This window comes from Elephantulus edwardii, unplaced genomic scaffold (assembly GCF_000299155.1).
Source record: "Elephantulus edwardii isolate Elephantulus edwardi_28Jun2011 unplaced genomic scaffold, EleEdw1.0 scaffold00010, whole genome shotgun sequence".
Classification (NCBI taxonomy): Eukaryota; Metazoa; Chordata; class Mammalia; order Macroscelidea; family Macroscelididae; genus Elephantulus; species Elephantulus edwardii.
Window position 1 is genome coordinate 4,905,606 of NW_006399760.1, and position 12,761 is coordinate 4,918,366.

The window sequence follows — 12,761 nt, forward strand, 5'->3', positions numbered from 1 at the left end:
AATATAATGGCTACTATATTCTCCACAATTTTCAAATGTCTCAATTCCTCCTCTAGCATTGAGTAGGATAACTTGTTCATAGTAAAATATTTTGGTTACTTTTTAAAAAGAAGAATAAATAACCTATGTTTTGTAATAATCTGGATTTAGGGGAAAATACAACCCTGATAAGTCATTAAACTAGAAATATTAAAGATAATAATTTCATAATCAATGTTCTGCCTGTAGCACATCCTATACTCTGCTCAGCCCTTTAACTCCCATTCTCTCATTTAAAAGAACAAGAAAATCTACCTCTTTCACAGTTCTCTTCATCACTGCCATCCACACAATCATGAATTCCATCACAGAACCATCTAATTGGTATACAATGGGCTTTATTCTTGCATCGGAACTGATCTTCCTTGCATTCAGTCACACAGTCCATCTGTTCAAATACAAATGGGCACTGCAGTTTTCATTGACAGTAATAACACAGTTGAAGAAAAAAATCAGTAAGCTGATATTACTGAAAATGTATTGTTCTATGGGGTTCCTTTTGCCTGGGCTTAATAAATGAAGCTTCTTCAAAAGACAATGGAGTTTAATATATGAACAATATGAAAATGCAGGCACTTGCTAAAATAATTACAGTCAGTGTGCCTGTCCAAACATTTCAGATGAAGATCCTGTTTCTTAATTCTACTAATGGCATAAACATCTTCAAACGTAATATAATTCAAAGGTTTTTAGTAGAATTATAGATTTTACCTCATCTGTACCATCAGCACAATCATATTCTCCATTGCATTTCAGAAATGCAGGAATACATCCTCCACTGGCACAAATATATTCACTTGATGAACAAGTAGGTGAAGCTAAATACAATAATAAACTTTAGATCTTTATACAGTAAACGCAATTACTAGTCAAATATTTGGCATTAAACATCATTGCATTGTATTGAATTTGCATCAATGTTACATTAAATAAGTCGGTGCAGTAAGGATTCAATGCAAATTAAAAAAGAAAAACTATCAAACTTCAATTCTATATTTGAAGGGGTAAGTGACATTGTAACAATTTTTTCTGTTTAAAAATAGATTTTTTTAAAAAAAAAGAAAGACAAGAAATAATCTTAAGAACATTTACAGGTATAAGGAACACTAGAAAACATTAAAGTTGTCATTGATTTCATCCTGCTTGGATCCACAATCAGCATGCTTGGAACCAGCTGTCACAAAAAATCAGAAGACATGCTGCATTGGGAAAATCTATTGTCAAAGACCTCTCCAAAATACTAAGGACCCATGACGTTAGTTTAATGATCAACATATATCTGATACAAGCCATGACCTTTTAAATTAATTTCTATGCATCTGAAAGATGACATTTTTACAATTTTAAAGTTATTTTAAAATCAATGTTCATAGCAGTATTATTCACCATTGCAAAAACATGGAAACAGCCCAAATGTCCAACCATAACCAAATGGATCAAGAAATTGTGGTACATTCTGACAATGGAATACTATGCAGCATGAAGGAGCAATAATTTTAAGAAATCCTACGTAACTTGGGAGACCCTGGAGAGTGTTATGCTGAGTGAACTAAGACAGTCTCATGAGGACAAAGAGTTCATAAGATCATTAATGTAATAATAGAAGGATAATTATGAAAATTTATATGGGAACTCTAGGCGAGCAGAAGAGTCAGGATAGATAGGGGCAAAGCCACAGGGATGCACAGTTTTGTGTGTGGAGGTGTGTGGAGTGAGGGAAGCAAGGAAAGGGGAAGGACTCAGGGAAAAAGATAGGGGAATGATGGGCAAGGCCCAATGGTGATAGAGTTTATGAAATATGATGCATGAGAATAATTGTATGAAGCACAGTGTGAATAAAGAATAGTGTGAAATACAATGTATACCAAGCTTCGCAAGCAAACCAATTTAAAAAACAACAGCAAAAAAAAGGAGAAAAGCTTCAGATTAGATTTTAAAAGGCAGTAAGATTTAGAAATTTTAGAAGTCTTAGATTTTTATATGCATTATATAAAGCTAAAACAGAAAGTTTGGAATGATGTCAAGAGCAAAGGTATATCTACTTTACCATATATTTTAAATGTAATATTTGCCTACATTTTAAAAAATGTTTGCTTTAGGACTTTTGTAAACATGAATACATGTGTCTCTATTATTTTATGAAGTATAAAGAAAAAAATCCAAAAGGATAAGTAAATTATTATTGTTACTATGCAAGCTAATTATTGGTTCAGGGATTAGGGAGGGAAGTTTTTTACATTGTATAGGTTTGATTTTACAGTTCTTGAATTAAAACCTGTTAGGTTCTGGGCCTTCACACAGAGGTATACAAGAATACTCCGACTATCTGGAAGAAAAATGTTGATTTTTCTTTCCTTGGGTTTTAATTCTTTTTAACCGGTAGTGTTGCTTACAGATTAAGAAACTTGAAAGTAAATCTAAACTCAGTAAGAAAGGACAGTGTATTAGATCATGGTATTGAGCATAATTTATTTCCTCAATCACTTTATATGTGATAACTTTATAAAAATATATAAACACAGATTTCACTATTTTAATGTGCATAACTAGGAACCATGTAAAGGAAGAGATTAAGGTCATAGAAACCCTATAGAAAAGTATAGCTAGTTTTCTAGGCTATAATCATTACTGATGTTGACTGGCAGGTCCTTTGTCCTGTAGAGCCACTGTTGAGTTTCAATTTTTGCCAGTGTGGTTAGTAGCCAAATGCATTAATTACCACAATTTTATGAGCCAATGTTAATTTAATACACAAAATAATAATAATATAAATCACATCAAATCAATTGGATGGGTTTTTATTTATAATCTATCTGGGTTTTTTCCCCTAATTCCATTTCTATTTGAGACCAAAATATAAAAAGCAATAAGATTATGCTTGTTCTTATTGGTATCATTTTTGAACTATATATTTCTGCTTCATAAGCTTCATTTCTTTAATTTAAAATTTGAATTTGAATTATCTATTGTTTGAACACATTTTACTTTGCTATCTTGGAAAAATAATTCCAAACTATGTGAAAGCCAAATGAAACCAGAAAAATTAACATTTGGGTAATAATACTGGGAATCTTATCTAAGAAATTATTTTACCTGACAAAATATATGCAAAAAATAAACAAATAACACATCACTTAATTAATATTTGCAATATTTATTAAAAATATTTGTTTGCATAGTTTCTTGCATATCATTGTTTATTTTCTTTATAATTAAAATATCAGTGAAGTTACAAATCATCTTTAACCATTTACCTGGGTCACAATTTTTCTCATCATCGCCATATTTACAGTCTTCATGACCATCACATTTCCATTTTGCTGATATACACTGACCATTGGAACACTGGAACTGATCTTTGGAACAACTTATTTGACAATTTCTCTGTTCAAAATAACACAGAAGTAAAAATAAATTAAAAAATAAAACTCATTTGCTGTTGTTGTTTAGAAATTTCTATATAGAAACATTATATTTAAAAACCATGTCTACTACATATAGCTCAATTCCAAATCTATATAGCAGGTCTTACTTTATTTATTTCTTTAAGGTCATAATAAAATGGATACGTGGAAAACAACCAAACACAAATCACACTGCAAATCCCATAGCTTTGGCACAGTAATTATATTGCTTTAAGTGTATTATATTTCAAAACATAGTTATGATTTAATAAAATTTTAATAGCTATATATGAGAATGAATATAAGAAATTCCTTCTAAGAAGTACTTATGGTACAACATGGGAGATGGAGCTTAAAGCAAAGGGAAATCGTAAGTGGAATCTGATTTGTACTGGCAAAACTCACCCTAGCTTCTTCTTAATCCACATTTCTCCCCTTGTTTGCTTTGTCTTTTGGAGTTCAGTTACTGTTCATAATTTTTCAACTCTCTTATGGTGTTTTATTTTGTTTTCCCCTAAAATCTATGAAATAATCTGTCATGCTTGTCATTTTTGCTAGTTCACATAGAAAATTTATTTAGAAGTCTTTACCTTTGGGAATACTTCAATTTCTTATACGAGATACATCCACTAGATAATCACTTTTTCTCGGTCTGAATACTGGTTCAAAAGGAATGTTCCATGGCATGGAACAATCTTGCTAGGATTGTATTTTTATCTTGTTAAATTCAATACTTGCCAAAACATACTTTTTACCTCCTTTCATAAAAAGTACAATACTCTTTCAATTTGTACTCCTGTAGAATTCCCAGTGAATGGAGCCACAATAAGCTATTACTCACAATTTTCTATCATCTTCCTTGTGTAAGGATGTATCAATTTCTTGCCAATTTCTCTTTACTGGTTATGACTTTGGTGTTGTTGCTGGTTTTTTGTTTTGTTTTGTTTTGTTTTTTTGTTTTTTGTTTGTTTGTTTGTTTGTTTTTATTGCCCTGCAATCTCAAAGCCATACAGTTCAAATCCACCAGCTGTTACCAGGAAGAAAGATGGAAAATCTTCTCCCACACCACTAACTGCCTCTGCAAAACCACTGGAGGGTGAGCTGTAAGTTAGTTGCTACTTGGTAGTACACAACACCATGACTGAGATTCTTCTCTCTTCCTTCCTTTCATCTGCCACTTCCTTTTCCCTCCATGTATTGAAGGTTTAACATTTATTCAGGTCTTTATTGAAAAATCTTAAAACCTCATTGCTGTCATACTGAACTGACTCATAGCTTACCTCCAGCAGGTTTGCGGAGACTGTAAATTAAATGAAAGGAGACTGACCTTCTTTCTTTGCAGAGCCATTATTGGATTCAAGACCCTGGAGATGTGAAATCTTTGGATTAGCAGCACAATTCCCTGTAGACTAGGTCACCAGAGCTCCTTTACAGCTTTATTTGGTGTTTTTGTTGTTGTTCTGTGCCTTTGAGTTAATATCAGTTCATAGCTTACCCTCTAGTAGGATTTCAGAGACTGAAAATTATGGGTAGAAAGTAATCATTTCTCTCATGGAGCACCTGGTGTATTCAAACAAACGGTTTTTTATTTACTGGCGCAATTCCTTACCCACAAGGACACTTTTGTAGAGTCAGAATGAACCCATATCTGACCTTCCAGTGGTTTTCAGAGGCAGTTAAACGCATGGAAGGAGATTGTCCATCCTTTTCCCTACTGAGCAGGATTCAAACTGCATGTCTTGAGGATTGCTGTGTAGATTTTTGTCACTAGGAAACTAGAGCTCCTATTAGGCCTCTAGAGTTCCATTAAAATTTTATTAGTTAGTAAAAATACAAGTCAATCAAACAAACCAACCTAAGATTTGCAACCCATATTTGAGAGACTCACAGACTAGTAGGGAAAGCTAGGAGCTTAATCAACAAATACTATAAAATATGCTAAGTGCAAAAATAAAAGGTAATGATTTTAATATGGAGGTTTAGAGAGGGCCTCAACAAGATTATGAACATGAAATAGAATTACCTAAGATAGAGATTATAATGAGTATAGATAATTAGAAACCAATTACATCTGGAGAGTAAGTTAAATGATGGTGGATAGTGAAAGACATAGAAACAAAGGCTGATTCATTGATTATGAGAAACAGGATTTTCATGTTATGTTCACCTCTACATTTCTCATTATCTGAAAAGTGACTGGCATATAATAATCATTCTGTAGAGACTGATGATTATTAAATGTATGAGTGTGTTAATTAACTAGCAAATGTAGAAAATGAGGAACATAAATTAAAACCCCATGTAATTAAGCTCCATTAAAATAGAAATCACGTCTGTCTGTTCATCAAGTGTCATGAATGGCATGATCATATTGTCAACTCAATGAAAATTTGTAGAATTAATGAATGTCATCACAGCAATAAAGCTCATATAAATAAGCTCAATAGCTTATGATGCTGTATCTGTAGTGTATTGACAAGAATAAAGAGGGTGTTAATTTAGGTATCTTTCCTACCAGCTTTCTATTTGCAATATATTGCAGAGTAACTGATTTCTATGTGCATGTTTAATTATCCTTTAAAGATATATCAATACTTTTCTTGTTTCATCCACTGCCTTTCCCCCCTCAAATTATGTATATTTTAAAATAACAATGTTGTGTTGTTGTTGATTGCCTTGAGTCAACAATGACTCAAAGCAAACCTATGAATGGAAGGCCTAAAGCCTCTCTACAACTATTGATATCTACCAAAGGTCATAGTGTTTCAGGAGGCAAGTTGTTTAGGATGCCACTCCTGCTTCCAAACTTGTCATAGAATGCTATTGATTGGTGAGAAAGATGACATAAAGAATGTATACGGAATTGAAACTGTTGAGGGAAAGAACTGTTTAAAAGGGATGTATGTTTAGATATTGTCATTATGATAGGAGTTCACAAAGAAGGTAGCATAGTGGAGTGAACTTGGGGGGGAGGGATTGAATAATAATGAAATATTTTTTTCTTTTACTTTTCAAAAACAAAAGTGAATTGGAGGAGAGGTATGGGCAGGGAGAAAAGTGTAACAATGAATGAATGGAAATCCAAAGTCTCTGTAAACTTTGATTAAAATAAAATTTAAAAAAATAGTGGATTTAGGGGAGGGTAAAGGAAATTTAAGCAGTCATTGGATTGTAAATATTTGGCTATTTAAAATAGCCCCTGCAGTTACAAACAAACCCCTAAAGATCCCATTATATTAAAATAATATGGCTTATAACAACCAATAGACACTATTTTTTAATGCACATTAAAACATTACTACTGTAAAGAAAAAGGAATGCTTCTGATTGAGTCACCTAAAATGCAAATCAATCCTATGTACAACAGCTATGAACCCTTCCCTGTCCTGAGCCAGTCTCATTAATTCCAATATACCAATCCCCATCACCCCAGTTACTGTATCAATCCATCTCGTCCGGGGTCTCCCTCTCCTGCGCTGTCCATCCACCCTTCTAAGCATGATGTTCTTCTCCAAGGACTGATCTCTCCTGGTCAAGTGCCCAAATTAAGTTAGGTGGACAAATGCCCAAATTATATGAGCTGGAGTTTCAAAGTCCTAGCCTCCAAGGACAAAATTGGTTTCACCAAGACAGACCTATTTGTTTTCTTGGCAGTCCAGGGTATGTTCAGGACTCTTCTCCAGCACCAGAACTTAAAGCCATCTATTTATGCTTAAAAATTAATCCTTTCAAAAAATTAACAATATTTCTTCTGTAAAATATATTTTTAATCCATAGCCTAAATGTGCCAGATTTGTACTAACTTATGAATTATAGAAAAGATTGTTTAATTATAAAAGGATCCACACTGAAGTTGCTTCATGGTTCCTCATTTTCTTTATTCATTGTCTATTGACCAAGAATGACAGAAGAGTAATTAATGTCTTTGAATTGTGGTGCTGGAGAAGAGTATTGAATATTGCATGGACTACCATGAGAATGGAGTGACATGCCTCTTCGGGCCTTTTGTTCAGAAGGTCGCTATGGGTTATACTTGACTTTAAGGCAATCAACAACAACGACAACAACAACCAGGAGAACAAACATGTCTGTACTGGATAAAATTAAACCAATGTGCATGGAGGAAAGGATGGTGAAACTCTGCCTCACATACTATTGACATGTTGTTAGAGGAAGCCAGTCCTTGGAAAGGAACACTGTGTATGGAAAGGTAGAGGAAAAGCATAAGAGAGGAAGACACTCAAAGAGATCAATTGACAATGGCTGTAACAATAGGTTCAATGATGTCAGAAATGAGAAAGATGGCACAGGACAGGAAAGGATTCAGAACTATTGTTTATAAAGTTACTTTGAGTTTTACATGACTCTATAGTACAGAAGAACAATAATAACACTTTTATTTAATTACTTCTAAATCTACTAAACTTAAACTCATTATCATCCCATTGGATACAACTCATAGTTAACTCACTCTTGGATTTCTGAGGCTGTAAATTGCAAGGTAAGATATTGCCTTTCTCCCATGGAGATAGTGGTGGATTTGAATCACTAGAGACGTGCAGCCTCCAGTTAATCAACACAAGTCCCTACAGACTATTCCATTAGAGCTCTCCATACCTGAAACAAACTCTAACTTCTCAGTTTCTTTCTTTCTTTTTTTAATTGCAAGGATTTATTGCATGTAGAAATTAGGTTAAACTAATTAATTTGTTACTATTTTTGTTGTTAGGTGTCATCAAGTTGACTATGACTCATAATGATCCTACAAATACCAGAGATGATCCTTGCTCTATCTTGCATTATTCTCATGATCTCCATCAAGTTTATTGTGGTAGTCATTGTGTTAGTCTATTTCATTAAGAGTTGTCCTTTCTTTCACTGACATTCTACCATTGTGAGCATGAAGTCTATAAGGATTGTCCTTTCTAAAAATATACCCAAAGTGAGTTTAAATTCCATTATTCTTGCCTTTAAGGAGCACTCTGGTTGCACTTTCTAGAATGCAACTTATTTTGCTTTTTCTTTTGACAGACCATGAGCAGGATGTCAAAGACCTTGAAAATTGGTTTTTCTAGGCATTGTGTTAACTCCCTTGGGGCATTGTCTACAGTTCCCTTAAATACAGAAACATTTCCTTGAAAATCATGAACAGCTGAGGGATTAATTTAAGAGAGAGTTTTCCATACTGTGAGATACCGAGGCAACAACAATGGTGGAGATATGGTGATGAAACTATGACACTGTTGCAAAAAGACTCTGACAAGCTGTAACCTGAGATCAAGCCTAGAGATGTAGCCAAAGTCCAAAGTTTTGCTCATTGAACTGAAACCTAGAAAGTTGATTTATAAATGCTCTGAGATAGTATGCTGGATAATGGAAGAGACCAGAGCCTTCTTGCATTTTTCCTGCTGAATTGAACCTGCACTGCCACTAAATTAAGAACTGTGCCTTGCTAATTTGGTTTGGAACTGTTGGACTACACGTGGACTTGTTGATATTCTTTGCCTTCTCCACTTCACAACTTATTTCCCTAATAACCCCCACAACTGTGAGTAAAGTCTGTGAGTCAACAATGAATATAGAACCCAAATGATTGGTAGAAACAGTTGCAGGAACATGTGAGGTGGCATGTCTGACCATGTTATTATTTGTATGCTACTATGAATATAATTGATGAGGAAAGTTCCCTTTATGAAGTGCAAAATTGGGAAGGGCGTACTCCAGGGCTGTGTCCTGTCTCCATACCTTTTCAACCTGTATGCAGAACATTATCCAAGAGGCTGGGCTCTATCAGGAGAAATGTGGTATCAGAATTAGTGGAAGATCTATTAATCTGTGTTCTGCAGATGACACAACCCTGCAAAAAAACAAAACTGAGGAGGACTTGAAGCGTTTGCTGCAGAGGGTCAAGGAATGCAGCCTTCAATATGGATTGAGGCTCGAAGTCATGAAGACAAAGATTCTCACCACTGGACCAATTGACAGCATCAGGATAGATGGTGAAGAGATTGAGATTGTTCACAGCTTTAGTTTCTTTGGTTACACAGTCAACACTCTCAGCACCAGAAGCCAGGAAATTAAAAGACATATTACCATGGGAAAGTCTGCTGTTAGGGACCTCTCCAAAGTACTAAAGAGCAATGGTATCTTGTTGGAGACTAAGGTGCGTCTGAAACAGGCCATGGTCTTTTGCAATCGCTTGCTATGCATCAGAGAGTTGGACAATGACTAAGGAGGCTAGAAGGAGATTTGATGCCTTTGAGCTGTGGTGCTGGAGAAAAGTATTGAGTGTACCATGGACTGCTAGGAAAGCAAACAGATTCATCCTGGAGAGGGTTAAACCAGGCTGCTCTTTGGAGGCAAGGATTCTGAGGCTTTGTCTAACATACTTCGGACATGTTGTAAGGAGGGACCGGTCGTTGGAAAGGGCCATCATGTTTGGGAGGGTGGAGGGACAGCGTAGGAGAGGAAGGCCCTCTGTGAGGAGAATTGATTCAATGACTGGGGTAATCAGGATGGGTGTGTCAGAGATAGTTTGATTGGCACAGGACAGAGCAGCATTTAGGGCTGTTGTACATATGATCGCTATGAGTTGAAAGCGACTCAAGGGCACATAACAACAACAACAACATCAGAGAGCTGGACAATGACTAAGGGTGACAGAAAAATTTATGCCTTTTAGTTGTGGTGCCGGAGAAGAGTCTATAATATACCATGGACGCCAAGGAAATGAATAGGTCTGTTTTAAAGAGAATGAAACCAAGTTTCTCCTTGGAGGCTAGGATTTGGAAGCTCTATCTCACATACATTGGGCATATGGCAAGGAAAGACCAGTCCTTGGAGAAGGACACATCATGCTTGAAAAGGTGTAAGAACAGTGCATGAAAGAAAGTCTCTGAATGAGACGGATTGACACAGTAACTAAGACAATGGGGATGGGTGAGTAAGAGTAGGTGAGACTGGCTCAGGACAGGGCAGGCTTCAGAACTGTTGTACATAGGGTCACTATGAGTCACAGCTGACTCGAAAACATATAACAATGTTAAACAAATATCTCTTTAATTACCTCTAACTAGATATATAATTTGACTCAATATGTTTTTAGAAAATTATTGTTTTTTAAAATATTTGCAGAAATAATTGATGGTATTGTATGAGTATTGTTTTTACTAATCCAAACTGATAGATTAATTTTCTGTTTAATGTTCAGATAAAATATGTTCACATTAGAAACAATAATCTACTTATATGTGTCCCATGTATATTAGAGACATGTCATATCTCTAATAAGTTAGTTGGTGGGTACTTATATCTTGTAATGCAGAAATCTGAAAAGTACCATGAAGAATCCTCGCAGTTCAAGCGTATGATCAGTTGGTGGACTTTTATGAATAGTGAATATATCTAGGGATCAACATGAACAGAAGAGCTCTTTGTCTCACAAGAAGCCAGTACAATCACTGAAGGTAAGAAACCTACTTTTCCTCCTTTGCTTTTTAGACTTGATTACGCTCTTCCTATATTCTTCAGAGAAAAAAAAATGTGAAAACTGACTATGATTTGACTTCTTATGGACATTGAAGATGGGGACTACATAACTAGTTTAGAACCATTTGGGGGGGGGGAAGAAAAGTAAGTAGATAGATACATACATAGCTAAAAGTAGGTCTGGTGGCATAAGCTATACAATGCTATGTTCCTACCAAAAGGCTTGCTGTTTGAACACACCAGTAGCTCCAAAGGAGAAAGATGAGCAATCTTCCGTTAAGATTTAAAAGTAAAAAACAGTGGAGCTTCACTATGAGTTCAAATCTACTTAATGGCTGAGAGTTGTGAGTTATACGTACTTTATCACTTACATTTTAAAATCATTTAAATATTTTAACTATAAATTTTATAAAGTAATATAATTATCAGCACAAGCTAATTTTATGGAACTACCAGAGAAATTCTAAACTTTTTCACTTAAATGGTCTGTCCATGAGTCTTGTTATAAATGGATTGTGATTTATCATCTCAGCAAACCTCAACTTGTGGTTTCATGAGAATGGATGACCCATATCGAAATCCATGAGACTATACGAATTGAAAAAGAGTCCAGGGAAAAGAAACTGTTTAAAATGCATAAAAATATTGGCCCTGACTATAAATAGTGTGGTAAATTTATGATCAAATTCACAGATGTCAAGGGCAGCAGCTAGGAGGAATAGAGTTTTCAAGCACACTATTCCCTACCCAGTCATTCACCAGTTCAAGTAAAACAGACTATAAAATTCTCTGTCAATAGTAACACAAGAGCTATTCTCTCCATCGGGTTAGTACAGCACAGTGCACACGGATATAATGCTTCTCAGTGTGTGAAGAGCAAAGCACATTTCATGCATTTCAGAGCGGCTTACTCACACTCATTGAGTGTGACTGAGATTGATAATAATTGCTAGTGTAGTTCTAAAGAACTGGTGGTTTGCTGTGGTTTTATTTTAGTTTGATTTTGCAAATATACGTACCTCATCAGAGCCATCTGCACAGTCAAAATCTCCATCACACCAGAACCTTGAAGAAACACAATCCCCGTTGGCACAGAGAAAATCTTTCAATGTACAGGTCTGAGGCTCTAGGGATGGAAAATAGCACAAAATTATTAGAGTATCTAAAACTGTATTATACAATTTATAGAATATACTATAAGAGGTAGCATTGAAGGATCAACAACAACCAAATTCCCAGTTGTTAGTAAAGTAGAACCAACAAGTTTCAGAAATGACCTGTGGTACATAGTATAATGAATTTTCAAATTTATTTCTAAGATAATGAATAGAAAATGGAATCATAGAAATAAATTTTAAAATAAAACAAAACAGCTTATTACTGTTTAAATATAACAGCAAAATATAATTAAAAGGTTATAAATCTATATATTATGGCAGTGTAACTATCATCTCCAGTTTTTAACATTGTATGTTATTTTAAATCTTTAAGCAGGTATTTTGGGACTCTCTAATTTCTCCAAATATACCAGTGTGTGTGATTGTAACTAGAGTGCAATTGAAGAAATAATAATTGATTTGTATGGGTTCTATGTCTATAGAGACATGTTATATTCCAGACATCATATATTTCAAGAACATTCTAAGTCTTATTTTGTAATCCCAGATAATCTTTACTTCATGAAATAAGAAGGACACTTAAGATTGTTGAATGTGATTGGATCAGTGTGGCGTTATGTACTAGTATTGATTTGATTATGTTCACTCGCCTATAAACCCAGTACTTAAGCCAAATAACATGACTTATGATTTGGCTTAAATCTTTTTTTTT

At 34.7% G+C, this 12,761-nt stretch overlaps 1 protein-coding gene across 1 annotated transcript in view; it reads right to left on the reverse strand.

The window, feature by feature from the left end:
• Positions 1-12,761, reverse strand: part of LRP1B (low density lipoprotein receptor-related protein 1B) — a 2,414,068-nt gene that overhangs the window by 219,708 nt on the left and 2,181,599 nt on the right. Inside the window, exons 68-71 of the mRNA XM_006880809.1 lie at positions 11,951-12,057; positions 3,294-3,423; positions 751-857; positions 295-427 (exon numbers count right to left, since the gene is read on the reverse strand). Of these exons, the coding sequence (XP_006880871.1) occupies positions 295-427; positions 751-857; positions 3,294-3,423; positions 11,951-12,057 (477 nt within the window). The remainder of the gene's footprint in view (positions 1-294; positions 428-750; positions 858-3,293; positions 3,424-11,950; positions 12,058-12,761) is intronic.